General features: G+C 39.5%; 1 protein-coding gene across 1 annotated transcript in view; it reads left to right on the forward strand.

The window, feature by feature from the left end:
- KLHL14 (kelch like family member 14) overlaps positions 1-17,875 on the forward strand; it is a 138,165-nt gene that overhangs the window by 58,763 nt on the left and 61,527 nt on the right. Inside the window, 1 exon segment of the mRNA XM_043444330.1 lies at positions 1,348-1,469. Within this exon segment, the coding sequence (XP_043300265.1) occupies positions 1,348-1,469 (122 nt within the window).

A 17,875-nucleotide genomic window follows, 5' to 3' on the forward strand; every position in this document is an offset into this window, starting at 1 on the left:
AAATGTCATTAACTGTATTAAGTTAACTCTCTGAATGTTAGGTTCTTAACCAACAAACAGCGCTTCTCCACAAGGGCATACTTCGCCAAGCATCCTTGAATCAGAACAACCATGATGAACATGTAAGCATAGATTCGGAGCCACACAGTGGGTGGTGATCATATTTAAGAGGAACCCTTTTACGTTTATTGACTTTTTCCCTCCATCATGGTTGTTGCATTTCTTCCACCACCACCTTCAGCCTTTCAGGTAAATGAGAAGTTCAATTATATGTAAAGCGACCGTTAAATCAGCAGGGCCCTTGTGGGGGTCTGGGCCTCCCCTTCTCCCTCCAATCGCAAGTGAGCTCAGTCCATTACTGTTCCCAGGATCGTGCATCCATCAGGTCAAGTGTGCAGGGCAGGGTGCATCTTATAGCTTTTACTGCATATGAGACGTTGCAGGCCTGTTCTCAGGAACTGCCAGGCAGCCTGGGAATCACAGTCACGGTTAATAGCAGCGAATTGCCAGCTCTTGATGGGTGGGTAGTCACTCCTTTCAGTGGTTGCCCCCTGGGGGGAGAAGGTAGAAAAACAGAGGGAGGGAATTAGAGTGACTTTGCACAGTTGAGCAAGTTCATGCCGCTGGATCAGTGGCAAGCATTGGCAGGGCTCCGCTCTGGGGAGGCTCAGAACAACCTCGCAGTCTCATTTTTACCAATTGGTGCTGCTGTATTGCCAGTGGTGCTCGGGGATGGGGGGAGTGGGAGGAGGAGCTGGGAAGAGCATGAAGGCAGAAGTCTCAGCTAAATTAAACAAAAAGTCCTGTTGGCGCTGGTGAACCCACCCCAGTTAGCCCCTATGCTACTAATTGTACCAAACTGGTATTTGAAGTTCGCCGGGTGATTAAAGAGTTGGCTCACAGACTCTCTGCATAACCTTAATTTTTTCAAGGTTCTTTGAGTGGAGAATGGTTTATAATAATGATTTTGACTAATACGATTTTTGACATGCAACTTTAATGCTTAACCTTAGTACAACTCCAGAGCATTTCATGTGTACTCAGCTGTAAAGAGTGATGATTTAAAGGGATAATATAAGAAAAAGGTCGTTCTAGAATGAACCTCTAACAAATTGCATAAAAGGAACTTATTATTCCTTGAGTATGGGGATATGCCGTGCTTCTGATCATTTCTCTGCTTGGTTCAAAAAAAAAAAATTGTTGAGAATGAATGGGAAAAGAAACAGGAAAAAAATGAAATAGAAATCTGCAAGCAGAGAACATTCTTTTGATGGTTATGATTTTGTTGCCACTAAAAAGGCTCTACAATAATGTGGTTATTCATCTCCTCTTTTGTTTTGGGTGAAGAATTCGCTCTAACAAGAAAATGCTGTTATTGGTCGGCGGATTGCCTCCTGGGCCGGACCGGCTCCCCAGCAATCTGGTTCAGTACTACGATGATGAAAAGAAGACCTGGAAAATCCTCACAAGTGAGTGCCTTTCTTTCTTTCTTTACCCACCTATTTATTTCAATGTAGAACTATCTCGATGAATTCAAAAACATGGTTAATCAAATTAGACATTTTATTGATTTGTTACCCTTTGGAAGTCTGTGTATGTATCACAAGAGGTCTAGAGTGAAAGACTAAATTAACATTGCAGAGATGGCCAACTGGGTAATGGGAAGAGGCTTAAAGGAAAAACTGGCCTAAAATCACTGCACCAAGTTGGTGTGTCTGCTTATGTTTCTTTCAAGAGAAATTCTTCAGGTATGTTTTTGCTCTTTGAAAAGGGAAAGCTTGCTGAATAGCAGTCAGCTAGTAAATTTCCTCAGGTCCAAATGGTTACTGAGTTCATTGTCTCTGTAATTAACATTGGGTTTGCTTTGAGGCATCTTTGCTCATTAACCTTTAGGCTGTGGTCCCCAGCCTTTAGAAAACCACCCCCTTCCCAGGCTCCCCTGCCCCCACGTCCACTGTTCGAATGGACCGAGATACCCCTGTCCTAGCCCTACTGCATTAAATTGTGCTTGCAGACTTTCACCCAAGATTCTTCTCCTCCCTTCCTTAAAGGGTGATTGTGTTTTACAGCAAACCTCTTGCCTCGGGCACGGAGATTTGGAACTTATTGTTACATCGGTTATGATTCCCAATCTGACTCGGTCATGGAATCAAAAATCATCGTTTCTTGAGTGCAGCAGACTGTGCGCACCAGTCCCCTCGTGGGCACAGTGGCTGCACTGGTCAATAAAACTAAATTTTAACTGTCAAAATTGCCCAGAGCTGTATAGATAAAATAATAAATGAGCAATTTTGATCCATAAATCAAAGCCATACATTTGAAACCCGCCAAAGTGAAAGTTAGATTTCCTTGTTGCATGTGTCTTTTGAAGCAGTTATATATTTTAACAGATTTTTAAAAAAGTCGTTTCCTCTCCTCTTACGGAAAACCCTTTAAAATAATAGAAACAGGACAACAGTTTGGCCATACATGCAGAAGAGGAGTAGAGGCATGTGAGGTGGTGCTTGAAATAATACATTTTCTCAGCTGGCTTACTCCAGCAAACCTGCAGACCTGCAGTAGCATTGTCCAGAAACTGCAATGGGAAGGCTCCCTGGACACCTACAACCTCTGTTTGTAGTAACGAAGTAGTGGAGGGTAGCTGCCAGATTAGGAAGGAAAAGGCAAAAGTAAGTTAGAGATACCGTCAAATGATATTCATTCTCTTTTTGACAAAATGTTGTTCATAGTAGTTTAAACATCTGAATGAGTGACCCTGATGCTGGGAAAGATTGAGGGCAGGAGGAGAAGGGGATGACAGGGGATGGTTGAATGGCATTATCAACTCAGTGGACAGGAGTCTGAGCAGACTTGGGAGATAGTGAAGAACAGGGAAGCCTGGTGTGCTGCAGTTCATGGGGTCGCAAAGAGTTGGACATGACTTGAACAACCACAATGAGTGACCAAGCTGTGTTTTTCAGGATGCCTCGGAAACTCAAGCTAAAGTAAAACCAAAGAATCAATTTTCTGACACTTGATCAATAGAGAAGGTCCACACAGAATGAGATGTGGACACCCAGAGGAGGTGAGAGGGAAGAGGAAGGACAAGAGATTCTTGATGAAAGAGGACAAAAACAGAGGCCTGGGGACAGGGGGATATTAGACCCAAACAATAAATGATATTCACTCACAAATACATCTCTTTTCCCAGGTACATCAGGCAGGGTCCAATTATCTAATGGTTTGAAGGCCTTCATTAAAGGCAAAAAGATCAATTAAAGCATGATGAACAACTTATGAAAAGTCTTATGTTCGTTTCAAGCCTTGTTCAGAAAGAGAGTGCTCATCCAATTTATTGTTCAACCTGGGAAGCTTTAGAGTCTGAAATGGGGATCTGTTCATTCTTCTGGCACAACAGGTAGGACCAGAACATAGGGTCACCCTACTTCAGTTCCTCATATTGCCTGATTAACTCTTTACTTAATGAGGCGCAGTAAGAAAGCATGAACTTGAGTTGGTCAGACCTAGGTTTGAACCCATGTCTGTGACCTTGAGCAAGTCATGTAAATGTCTTGAATCATGGCTTATTCATTCTGTCAGCATCCTTTGAGGATTTTTAAAATAAAATTGTGTTGGTAAACCATCAAGCACACAGCAGGAACTCAAAAAATTGCGAATGTTATTGCTATTGTTGTAACTCTACAACCAATATTGGCATAAGGACTGTGTGTACCTTTATACTTTTGAGGTATCTGTCAACTCAAGCTCTCCAAGCAGAGGAGAGACAAATTACATTGTAACAGATCCAGTACTAAACCCACCATTTTGGAATAGGGAGACTGTTTTCTCTAGTTTTCGTGCATTGAATGTAGATGTCCTCAGACTAAGAAGTAAAGACAAATGGGTTCTGTTGACTCCATCGGCTTTGAAATTGGAAGGAAATAAAGACATTAATGTATAGAAAAGTTCTAATAGAAACATGTTCAAAACTTTTGGATCTTTTTTTCCTATACTCAGGAAGGTGCATGACTTTGAAATAAATGTCTACTCTACTGATAGTAGACAATGATACTCTTCATTTCACTGGGTTTGCACTTTAAGAAATCAAGTTTATTACCTTCTGGGCTGTGACTACACAGTCCCATGTGAAAGCATATTTTTCAGGTTTATGGGAGAAATATAGACAGTCTATCTGTATGATTTCTGCTGCTGGTTTGTATTTTTTTAATTAAGGCATCTTATTTGGCTAAATTGAATAGATATGTCAGTTAACTGATCAATTTCCACACTGTTGGGGCGATCTAAACCCATGGGACTGTAGCCTTCCAGGCTCTCATTTCATGGACTTCTCCAGGTAAGAATACTGGAGTGGGTTGCCATTTCCTCCTCCAGGGGATCTTCCTGATCCAGGGATCGAACCTGCATTTCCTGCATTGCAGGCAGATTCTTTACTGCTGAACCACCAGGGATGCCCCAATAATAAGTGAAAAAGTGTTTCTTACTGGATAAGAAGTATCCAAATTCTCCCCAAATCTAATGAAACAGTAAGGACTGCAGAACTGCTCGTGGTCATTTTTTTTTACTCCAAAAAACTGCTAAGCCAGTTGGCAGGAGTTGAAGATGACAATTAATGCTTGCAGACAGTTCCTAGTGTGGAGTCTGCCTATGTATTGAATGATTCTCGTCATAAGAACTAATAAATAAGTTAACCAGCGAAAACCTAAAATCTGGGATTACCTAGAGCCTTTGAATCGTAGAATCCTTTGCCCACTTGGCTTGAGCATTTCTAGCCTGTCTCACAGACATGTTTTTTTTTAGAAGGATGTCATCCCCAGGTGGGCACACAGATGCCCACTTACAGGAGTCATACCCCTTATACATGTATAATAATAAGAAAAAGAAGAATTAAGAGGAAAGTCAGTCAAAACTTTCTTTACCTTTTATTCTGATGCATTATTTATGTTTTAGAAACACTATCTTAAGGGGTCCACAAATAACAATAAATTGAATATGGTGGAGGTCAGTGGAAGTGAAAAGGTGGTTCTATCTAACATAAAGAAAACAAAATTCAACAGTCTACCTAGCCAGTGGCTTGGTCTACCCAAACAGCAAAGGGAACACTTATTCTCCCTGAAAAGATTGTCTTGGTAACATGCTAACACAGCCTTCATTTTTATCTTTCTCTTTGGGAAAAAAAATCACTTATATAACATTATAAAATCAACATTATGAATTGTAACAGAGCTCCCCAGCCTCTGTCAGCAACATACTAAGAAATACCCTGCAAGAATGAAGGTTAAGTCCTTTTGTAAGTGTGAAATGTTAAGTATTAACAAGAAAATTGGCATTGTTGTTTCTCTTGACTGTTAATAATGAAAGGGAAGTTGAAATGCACTTTTGTTCATTTTTATTTTACAGTACTGCTTTTCTTGCATTTCTCACTCCTGCACGCAGTCTCCCGTTTCATTCTTAACTTATTAGGAAGCGGCACAGGAGACATGAATACTAAAATGGCCAATGCAAAAAGCGTGCCTCTTGCACTTTACAGGCCTTAAATCCTTCCTGTAAAGATCAAGGAAAATGGTCCCTGTGGCTGCTGTGAACCGCTGTAACGTCTGACTGACATATCAAAGTTTTCACGAAGTCCTCGTGTGGAAGCAGCTTACCTTCCTTCTCACGAGATGGTCCTGAGGGGCTGTCGATTCTTCGGGTTCCCCACTGACCATTGTCTTTACTGGTGGGTAAAGTGTTTCCCTGAAATTGACCTTGTTTTGCTGACATTTCAGATAAGAGACCTACTTATTCAGGGCTTCTTATTGTTTTCCTTGAGCAATTCCAGGAAAAGGATTTAAAATACAGATTTCTCTCTCCACGTGCTGATAATGATTTCCTTTTAGTAAGGTTAGATTAAAAATTAGAAGAGCTGAGTTAGAAAGGTGTGTTCCTTCTTTTGGCCGCTTTCAGTTCCCTCTGTTAGCCTTTGTTCCTCTTCCTTTAAGTTTACAACTTTGTCCTCTACTTGATAGTGCAAGGATTTGAGAACTTGTATTTTTTCAGTCATAGAAAATAAAGGAAACCATTGTACAGAGGTTTCCTGAGCTTCCTGTCTGGTTTGTGGAGGACCTTGAACTTGATCCTGCCCGAGCAGGAATAGTTTTGGGACTGGATGTCATCAATTTCTTTTACGAGAGTTGCAGAGATGAGAGGCTGGTGGACGCTTGATTTTTTTTAAAAAAACATATTTTCCATAAATGTTGAAGAAAGAATACTGAGAAAATACATCTTGTGTCAGACATTGAACTTCAATTCCAAAAGATAAATGTAGATTTGATATTTCGCCAATATTTGAGCAATGGAGAATGGTTTAATTGCTGGTTATTCAGGGAATAATAAACCTGCACATTGACAGTTTAATTGGACTCCTTTCTTGGGCTTCTGTTTCTTGATTTCAGTTCATTTCTGTTCTTTGAGGATATATTGGAGAGGTGGAGATGGCAAGTTAGTGGAAAACAATCACTTCTTATGATGATTTGCTTTGAAAGAAATAAAAAGTAAATTTAATTGAGGGTTCTGTACCTTTATGTTTCCTTTATTCACGTTATCTATATTACCCAGAACCAAAACCCACAACTTGTTTAGCTTAATTTCTAGACAGGCAGGTAGAGTCTGTGGATAGTGCATTTTGCATTGCAGGAGAACGTCAGAAAACAACTAGGTGCTTCCAGAATGACTCAAAATGCCTGGGAAGCATTTAAACTTAACTGCAGACCTTATTCCTTTATCAAGCAAGCAATTATTGAATACCCACTCTATGCTAGTTGGCAAGGTAAAAGGTGATCAAATCTCCTCTCAAGAACCCAAGGAGGCAATGAAAGCAAGATTGTGCTGAGGAATAAACAGGAGAAGCTGAGCTTACATGGGAGCCCAGAAAGTACCCTTCATCTAAACATGGGAGGTTAGGAAGGCTTCTGTAAAAGTGATCCTCTGTAAAACTGAGAAAAATGCGTAGGAATTATTGATGCAAAGAGGTAGATGATCGGGACTTCCCTGGTGGTCCAGTGGCTAAGACTCAGCGCTCCCAATGCAGAAGGCTCAGATTCAATCCCAGGTCAGGGAACTAGACCCCATGTGTGGCAACTAAAAAGATCCTGCATGCTGTGACTAAAGACCCCCCAGTACTGCACTAAGACCAAATAAATAAATGAATAAACAAATATTTTTAACAAGAGATGAATGATAAAGTATTTTAATAAGAGGGCCCCATACTGGGAGTGCCAAAAAGCAAGAGAGAGTTGGTACCTTCTAGAAACTGAAATGAATTTGTGTGTCTAGGAGAGCCTGAAGTCGAGGAAGTGTGTGGTGGGACTTGAGAGTTAAGCAAGAACCATATTATACAGAACCATTTCTGGGAATTGCTAAAATAGGCTCAAGAATAAGAACCAAGAGGAGAGATACGCCTCTCATTTTTGTTTTTGTTGTTAGTGAAAACACAGTGATCTAAAGGCTTTTAAAAAGTAGCATGGCAGTTGTTCTCTATTAGCTTGGAATTTTGAATTTCAGTTCATGGAGTAATGGTTTCCAGGACTTTGGACAAAGAAAAAGGAGAGATAATTCTGTTTGGACTTTTAAAATATGTTAGCATCTAATTTTATCTCCAATGAGCTCAATTCTAATTTGGGATCCATGGCTGCACATTGCTATATATCTTGAATTATTTGCTACTGTGTATTCATGCACCAGTGCATTAGTGGATTTTTCATAGATTTAAAAAAAAAAAAATATGTGTCGCGGTCACTCCAAATACTGTATTTCAAGTAAGTTGGGTGCCTAAGAAAAACCAGCTGACTTTATTTCTGGTTTATATATACCTCCCTTGAATATAGCAATTGCTTTTTCTCCAGAGGACAGAATGGGTACCAATAATTCTGATGATGTCTTCTTTACATACCAGCTGAGGTATTTGCTACTGAATCTGGCGTGAAGGAGGTATGAGTGATACAGGGTGCTCAGATTTGCTCTGTGTCAATCCTAGGCAAATTGCAGACAAAGTCTAGCAAACCACTGAATGTGAGCCCTGAAAAATTAAATGGTCTTCTCACTCAACCCTCTCATTCTGCACATTAATTTCATTCATTCTGCAAATATAGTTGATACCTTCTAGGTAGCAGGCATTGTTCTAGATGCAGAAAAAACAATACTGAGTCAAAGCAAATAGCATCATGTCTTCACCAAACCTAGAGTTTACTGGAGGAATCAGCATTAATAAATAATCCCATTAGGGTGCTGGAGATCAACAGGTACACACTGCTGTATTTAAAATGGATAACCAACAAGGACCTACTGTGTAGCACAGGGAACTCTGCTCAATGTTATGTGGCAGCCTGGCTGGGAGGGGGGTTTGGGGGAGAATGGATACATGTGTATGTATGGCTGAGTCATTTTGCTGTCCTGAAACTATCACAACATTGTCAGTCAGCTATACTCCAATATAAAACAAAAAGCAAAATAGATAAATAGTTCCAGATAGCAGTATATAATAACAAAATGTGACAGTGCTCTGAAGAAAGGGTATAAAATATATAAGGTCATGGAATGGAGAGATCAGATCTAGTGTAGGAGTCATGAATGATATCACCAAAGAAGGTGACACATGAGCTGAGAACAGAAGGATGAGACAGAGGTAGCCAGCTGCCCAGGTAAAGATGTGAGAGATGATTCCCCCAGGTTAGTTAAGAAAATCCCATAGACAGAGGAGCCTGGCTGGGTATAGTCCATGGGGTCACAAAGAGTCAGACACAAGTTAGCCACTAAAACCCTTAAGACCTTGCAGAAAGAAGGTGCTTGGCTAAACTCAAAGAGTGAGGGAAAGAAACACAGCATGTGGCTAAAGAGATTAGCAGAAACCAGATCCTGTAGGCACTTTCTACAGCATGTTCACGACGCTGGCTTTCACTTTAAGCGACTGATGGAGCAGAGGTGTTGTATGCAGAGTCACATGATCATTTAGTGGTAGGATGAGGAACAGAACACTGGTCTCTATTTTCATCAGACGGGGCTTCCTCAGGCCCACACAGATCTATCTCACCAACAGGTGCTATTAGTCAAGACTCTGAGCAGATGAACGGGATTTAATCTGTGCTGACCCATCGCACCCATGAAAGTCTAAATGGATCCGAGGCACTGGGATTAGTTCCATGTTCAGAGAGTAGAACTACTGCAGGTTAATTGAATGAATCCCCTACTCCTAGAGGTCAAGAATATAATCTTGGTTTGTGGACTAATCTGCAAATTAGGAGGTGCAAGTGATGAAATTTGCATGTAAGATCACTGACAAGCCATAATTCTATGAAGATTTCTTGACAGTTTAAAACTGTCTTGGTAGCAGTGTCAAAAATGAAACCACACACACACACATACACACACGTGCACGCGCATGAACGCGCGCACACACAGAGCTACATCTTCCAGGACAGACAGATCTAAATTGCAATACACCCCCTGCTTCCTCTCTGATCCTTCCCACCCACAGTGTGGATATAATTATACTCACTTCTTAGATTTATTGTGAGAGTTAAATAAAAATAATATAATAAGCTCTGGGCTCAGTATCTGGAATATAGTTGTCCTCTGATACATTTTTATTCTATTTGACTCCATTTTGAATCTTATCTTCTGCTCTTATCACCCAAGATTTGAGAAAGAAGACATGCTTTTTTTATTTTTGTAGCAGTTATACATTTTATTTTATTTTTTAATCTAATTACATATCCTTCTTAAGTTTTTTGAAGTATAGTTTATTTACAATGTTAATTTCTGCTGTATAGCAAAGTAACTTTGTTTTAAATATATTATACATATATATAATATATATGTATATTATTTTCCATTATGGTTTATTATGGGATACTGAATATAGTTCCCTGGGCTATACACTAGGACTTTGCTTTTCGGCCATCCTATTTGTAATAGTTTGTATCTGCTAACTGCAAACTCCCAATCCCACCCCTTCACCCACCACTCTCCTCCCTCTTAGCAGCCATAAGTCAACTCTCTACTTTCTCTGCTTTTGTTGAGTCTGATTTCTGTTTGGTAGATCTGTTCATTTGTGTCATAGTTTAGATTCCACATATAAGTGATATCATATGGTATTTGCTTTCTCTTTCTGACTTATTTCGCTTAGTATAAGTTCTAGGTCCACCCATATTGCTGCTGCTGCTGCTAAGTCGCTTCAGTTGTGTCCGACTCTGCGCGACCCCATATATGGCAGCCCACCAGGCTTCCCCATCCCTGGGATTCTCCAGGCAAGAACACTGGAGCGGGTTGCCATTTCCTTCTCCAGTGCATGAAAGTGAAAAGTGAAAGTGAAGTCACTCAGTCAAGTCCGACTCTTAGCGACCCCATGGACCGCAGCCTACCAGGCTCCTCCATCCATGGAATTTTCCAGGCAAGAGTCCTGGAGTGGGGTGCCATTGCCTTCTCTACTTTTTCAGATGACCAACAGACATATGGAAAGATGTTCAAAAACCACTAATTATTAGAGAGATGCAAATCAAAACTACATCACACCAGTCAGAATGGCCATGATTAAAACGTCTACAAAGAATAAATGCTGGGGAGAACATGAAGAAAAGAGAAACTTCCTAAACTGTTGGTGAGAATGTAGGTTGCTGCAGCCACTATGGAAAACAGCATGGAGGCTCCTAAAAACTAAAAGTAGAGTTGCCATATGAGTTAGCAATCCCACTCTGAACATATACCCAGAAAAGAACTACAATTAGAAAAGATATGTGCCTCTATGTTCACATCAGCACTATTTACAACACCCAAGACATGAAAACAACCTAAATGTCCATCAAAGATGAATGAATAAAGATGTGGTGTATACACAATGGAATATTACTTAGCCAGTAAAAGGAATGAAATAATGTCATTTGCAGTAATATGGGTGGAGAAAGAAATGACAACCCACTCCAGTATTCTTGCCTAGAGAACTCCGTCGACAGAGGAGCCTGGTGGGCTGCTGTCCATGGGGTCGCACAGAGTCAGACACGACTGAAGTGACTTAGAAGCAGCAGTAGCAGCATCTGAAGAACACACACTTTTGATTCAGCATGAAATTTATATTTCTAGTCTGAAGATCTGTGTGTCAATCAGGATTATGCTGTGGTAACAAACAACCCTAAAATCTTAAATCAGCAAAGACCTTATTTCTCACTCATGCTACATGCCAGCACATGTTGGCAGAGGGCGTCATTCAGGGATCCAGGCTTACAGGGCTCCATCTTAACATGTAACAACCATCAGTGCAGCAGGGGCAAGAATGAGCTGCAAGCATTTTGCATTGGCAATTAAAAATGACATCTGTCATTTCAGCTCAGCCACAGGGTTTATTTGAGACACCTCTTGATCTTCCCTGGTGGTTCAGATGGTAAAGAGTCTGCCTGCAAAGCAGGAGACCCAGGTTCGATATCCCTAGGTTGGAAAGATTCCCTGGAGAAGGGAACGGAAACCCATGCCACTATTCTTGTCTGGAGAATCCCATGAACAGAGGAGCCTGACAGCTTACAGTCCATGGGGTCACCAAGAGTCGGACATGACTGAGCAACTAACACTTTCACACTTTCACTTGATCTGGAAACCAAATAAAGAGACAAATTTTCTGGCTCCCCCACACACATAATGCACAGTGACGGATTAGGCACAAGTTGAGCCTGAGAGACTCTTTAATTTACAAAGATCATAGCACTTTAGCAACCCCACCAAATAGTCATTTAGAAAGGTGACTATCCAAAGGTATGTTCCTTGATAAGAGTCCTCCCTAATTCTGCTCATCATCCTTTGTTCTCCACGGCCATGGCTCCACCGTATGGGAGATTCTTCTGTATCTGAGGTCAGCCTGAGGGTTGTGCACTTCCTAGGAGAGGAAGAGTTTTCTAAGTACATTTCATATCTAGGAGATGTGGCAGACGATGGTTATTTTAAGTCGATAATGGTCATAGCCTCTTGTAGTCCAAACTGGTGAGTCTTTGGGTAATTCATCCTCTAAATAAACTCAGCTGTCTTCTTGTACTTATATTTCCATCTACTTCATGGCCAATGACCATGTGCACTTTTCTGATATACTTCTTATATTGCTTTTTCCTTTTCTTCCTTATCCCCATTTCTCTCTCTCATCTCTCTCTTTCTTTTCTCTTCCTAATACTCTCTATATTTGGATATCTACCTGGCTTTACTGAGGAAGTTCCCTTTTTACTCTTTTCCCTGAGTTAGAAGAGTTTACTGAATGTCTTACCCTTCATTGACATTTTCTTCTAAGATTCTCTAAAGCAGCAAAATTACAGTGAAAGGCACACTTTTTTTTTTTTTTTTTTTTAGTTTGGAGCAGAGGGAAAGGTTTATGGCAAGGCCAAGCAAAGAAAATGGGTGGCTTGGGCTCAGAAACCCTGAACTCTAAAGCCATGCTTTTAATTTTTTTGTCACTAACTGAGCTTTTTAAAATTGTTATTGGACTATAGTTGGTCTATTGGAGAAGGAAATGGCAACCCACTCCAGTATTCTTGCCTGGAGAATCCCAGGGACAGGGAAGCCTGGTGGGCTGCCGTCTATGGGGTCCCACACAGTTGGACACGACTGAAGTGACTTCGCAGCAGCAGCATCATTGGTCTACAATATTGTGTAACTTTCAGGGTACAGTAAAGTATATCAGTTATACATATACCTACATCCACTCTTTTTTAGATTCTTTTCCCTTGGAGGCCATTACAGAGTTCCCCATGCTCTACTCTAGGTTCTTTTTAGTTAGCTATTTTATATCATTTATATGTGGAATCTAAAAAATGGGTACAATTGAACTTATCTACAAAATAGAAATAGAGTTACAGATATAGAAAACAAACTCGTGGTTACCGGAGGGGAAGGGGAGGAGGTACAAACTGACAGATTGACATATACACATAGTTTTCTATATCTGTAACTCTATTTCTATTTTGTAGATAAGACCATTTGTACCCATTTTTTAGATTCCACATATAAATGATATCATATGATATTTGTTTTTCTCTGGCTGACTTACATGTCTCAGTATGGCAATCTCTAGATCCATCCAGTTGCTGCAAATGGCATTATTTTGTTTTGTTTTGTTTTTTATGGCTGAGCGATACTCTGTTGTATATATGTACCATGTCTTCCTTATCCATTCCTCTACTGACAGACAGAAGCTGAGTTTGAATTTATGTCTTTTGCTCAAAATTCTTTTCAATTTCACCTTCTCCCAGATGGGTCTGAAAATCATTGCTTCTTCTAATGTTGCACACTCCTGATTTTCGAGACTATTTTTTTCAATCCTACTTATGCAGACTTTTTTTGTGAGATCATCTCTTCTTTGTAGATCTAGCCAAGCGCAGCCAACAGCAACCAGTACACACTATCAACATTTTTGATATCTCTCATATCTGTTTTTTAACCTCTTCTCTTGGAGATGGATGTTTATTAAATAACACATTCACCACCCAAGTAAAAACAAACAACAATTTTTTTATATGTTATATTTTTATTAAATTTTTAAAATTAATTTATTTATTTTAATTAGAGAATGATTACAATATTGGGGTGGTTTTTGCCGTACATTGACGTGAATCAGCCACAGGTGCACTTGTATCCCCTCATCCTGAAACCCCACCCACCTCCCTTCCCACCCCATCCCTCTGGGTTGTCCCAGAGCACTGGCTTTGAGTGCCCACAAAGTGGTTTTCCATACCATAATGTGCATTTCCATCTTTCCACCCTCCAGGGTCAGTTTCCTGGTTATCAGCTACTGGGCCCTCTTAGTACCAATGCCTGTATCTTTTAGAGGCTAGGCTAGGTTAGACAGTAACAACGATCCCTAAATCCTAGTAGCTTATATAAGTAAAGATTTATTTCTTTTCATATCACATGTCTATATGATAAGTTACCTAGGTCTCTGTTCCATTTCTTCTCATTCCAGTACTCATATTGATGGAAATTCCAGTACTATTTGGCTTCTTATGATTGCCAAGGCAGGGGAGAGAAAAATTTCACACTGAGTCTTTAAGCTTCTTAAGTCACACCGACTCTTTAAGAGCTAACACATTTTATTGGCAAAAACAAATCACCTGGCCACACCTAACTTCAAAGTAGGTAGAGAAATGAAATCCTCCCAAGCTCTCAAATAAAGAATAACCAAAAATTTGTTTAATAACCTAAATGGTTACAACAGTGCATCCTTATGTTCAACAAATATTTGGTTCAGTCTTCTTCAAGCAAAGCATTCTCATTTCTTCTACGAGCAGTTATTTGTCCAAAGTCACAGCTGCTCCATTGCATTTTTCTATCTCTTCGTGCATTAATGTGACTTTTATTGTTGGGACAGATCTTTATTCATAGATTACAAACCTGTATATTGAAGGAAAAAATTTAAAGTACACTCCAAATATTAGTATAAGGCATTTGAAAGGGAATTTTTCTAATTTTGACTCCCCACAAATAGTTTAAGTATGTCTGAGTTTATGTAATTTTTACTATTTTTTCTGTTTATTATATGCCAACTAGTATACATCTATATAGTTTATACAAAACAGATATAAATGTAAATCATAAGAGATACACATAATTCCCATAGAACAGAATGGTTTTTATCATCAATAGAGATGATAAAAAGGAATTGAAATGACCTTCAAACTTACAACAAAACAATGAAAAGAAAGCTGGGGGGAGTGTTATTATATGCAAGTAACTCTGTCAGAATAAACGAGTAACTAAGGAAAGTGCAAATAAGCACACTGCTTCTTTTCAGACTCATGACACAACCCTGGTGGCATCGAGGAGCTAAATCTGTATTTGTGAATATCTGGTCAGTTAGAATTTTTGGTTTTGTGTAGCATACATAAAATGACTCCATTACGGGGGAATGATCACTCTGTGACCATGCCTTAATACTTATTAGTGAGATTGCTTTTGATGAAGCAAACAGTTGTGCTTCACAGAAGATATCTTAAAGGCCTGACCATATTTAGCTGGCATTAAAGATGGCTTTGTAAAAAAGGCATATTGAGCAGATACTTTCTGATCTCTGTGTCTGGATGTCAAGGCAAACTACTACTCCTTTCAGTGTGTGCTAACTATTAATCCTACTGACAGGTTGTATTTTGGTCATTAAGTCTTAATTTCTTTAAAGAAAAGATTTTAAGATTGAATTCCAGTTATTAGCTAGAACAATAATCATTGTGAGTTTCAAAGACAGAAATCTTGCCACATTTTTATGTTGAGAACTGCAAAGCACTTTCAGAAAATCCTACTGCTAAGGCAATGATGTATCACTTTCACTTTCATTATATGTTTTTAATCAGAGCGTGACTTCACACTAGACAAAGCGATGCTTTATGCATGGTCTCACTTGTTTTTGCTAAAATCTTTTGACATGATTAATTTTACTTTAATGCTTTTGTCTTGTTGTAATGGTAAGGATGATGGGTATAAACCAGGCAAAAATACATGCTTTTCTATTATAACGCCTCTGAGCATTAAAAATATCTTAGATGAAAGGGAAAAAAAAGATCACAGGAGACTGGTTGGACTGGAATTAAATTTCTTGCTACCTGAACACGGAGTACATGAGATTTAAAAAAAATGATTCAGTCATTGTTTTTAGTTTTATTTTTGGTATTTTTATAGCAATTTATTCATCTGTATGATTAGATCTGAAGAGGAGGAGAGAGATTGTGTAGCTCACATGTTTCTTGATCTCATTTGTCACTTTGTAGCATTTACCTCCTTCACAGTATTGAGGGACCAAAAAATTAACCAATTACGTGTGAGGTGTATCTCAACCAGATGCAGGTAAAGTAAGCCATACTCTTCTATAGTGATGTCTGGCATTGGATATAGGCTAGTTTTCTATGGTACTAATTTTCAGTCTACAAAAATTGAATAAAATATCCTTTGTCCAAATTACAGAAAAGCAGAGATGTAGGTGACTTTAAAAGGAAAACAATAGACCATTCAACAAGAGAGATTTCCTGTGAGCAGTTGTCCGAGTACCCATTCTACTATCTTCACTTTTCCTTTTGTCCTTCATAAATGATGGGGTTGCCTACCTCTGTTACAAGAGTACGACACTTTCCTTTTTCTACACAACCTGTCTGCTTGTTTTATTTGCCTTCTAAATAAATCCTATTACAATGCCAATGTCATCTAGCACTGTGTAATGCAACTTTATGCTGTGATGGAAATGTTCTGTAACTGCACAATCCAATATGGCAGCCAGGAGCCCTGTGTGGCTATGGAGCATGTTAACCGTGGCTCATACAACTGAGAAACTGAATTTCTAATTTTATTTCATTTTGATGAATTTGAATTTAGATAGCCCTTTGTGACAAATGACTTCTGTATCAACAGCACAGCTCTAGATAAAGTTGTATGGTGTGGTCACAGTCACTTAGGAGAGCTGTCGGCCGCCCCAGCTCTACTGGCCCAAAGCTGTTCCAGTCTAAGCAAGGTTAAAAAGTGGTGACTCCATGAAATAACTAAATTCAAAGAACGCCCAATGAGCCACCTGTGGGTTCTCTTCTAGGTGCTGTGACTTCACCTCATTCTCTCCTACAAGTCTCTACTTTTTCATAGAGGTTACCTGCTGGATTCATTTCCTGGGGCTGCCGTAACAAAGTACCCAAAACCAGATGGCTAAAAATAATAAACACGTATTCTCTCACAGGTCTGGAGACGAGAAGTCCAAAATCTAAGTGTCCAAACGTGCTAGGGGGAAATGCTTCCTCGCTTTTTCTCAGTTGCTGGTGGCTCCTGGCAGTCCTTGGTATTCACTGGTTTGCAGCTTCATCACTTCAGTCTGTGCTCGGTCTTTACCTGGCCTTCTCCCCCGTGCCACTGCTCCATGTCTGTATCTAAATCTTCCTCTCCTTTCTCTTATAAAGACATCTGTCACTGGCTTTAGGGTTCACCCTAACCTGGTATGACCTCATCTTAACTTGATTACATCTGCCAAAACTCTATTTCCAAATAAGGGTAGAATTTAAGCATATCTTTTGGGGAGACCAAATTCAGCTCACTGTGGTTGACAAGTGACACATATCAGGAGAACACATAAGAAAACAAAGAACTGTTAAACACGTGCTGCGTGCAAGGCACACATTCTAGGCACTTCACTTGCATTATTTGTTTGAGTCTCACAACAGCACTTTATGGTTTTAGGCGCTGTGATTATTTCTACTTCAGAAGAAGAAATGGAAGTACAGAGACATTAAGCCATTTGCTCAAGGTCACACAGATGGTAAATGGCAGAGCCAAAATGTGTACCCAAATAAAGCTCCAGAGCCTGTACCCTCTTCTGTTTCTCATTATAGTAGTAATGACCAAGTACAAATTGTAAAAAGAGTTAAATGTGAAGCAAGACTAGACTTGCCTTTTATGTAGAATAAAATGGAATATTCTCTGCCCAAGCAGAATATATTCATATCCTAAATATGTATGTTTGTTTCTTGAGATTGCCACTGTCCCCTTTGTTGTTAATTGAAGATTGAAGAAAGAATATGATACATGTTGTGTTATTTCTAGCTGAAAATTATTTTAGAAAGAGGTGATTTATACTTCCTGGGGTCTTGTAATTCCTTCACTTACAAAAATTATAAGGCCTGTGTGTCAAAATACAGTTTCCTAAAGAGGGAAAGGCTGTGCATTTTGCTCTCAGCGTGGTCTGATTTATGTTGTACTAATGACGCTGAGGTATTCCTCAGCCTGGTTGCATTGGTAAATCTCAGATCTTTGTTTCCTGTTCATTCATAAATTTACTTGAAGTTTTTCATTACCAAAATCATTAACTTTACCAAATATCAGTAGCTGTTCTTGTGTGTGCATAAAATTTCCT

Source organism: Cervus canadensis, chromosome 23, assembly GCF_019320065.1.
Source record: "Cervus canadensis isolate Bull #8, Minnesota chromosome 23, ASM1932006v1, whole genome shotgun sequence".
Classification (NCBI taxonomy): Eukaryota; Metazoa; Chordata; class Mammalia; order Artiodactyla; family Cervidae; genus Cervus; species Cervus canadensis.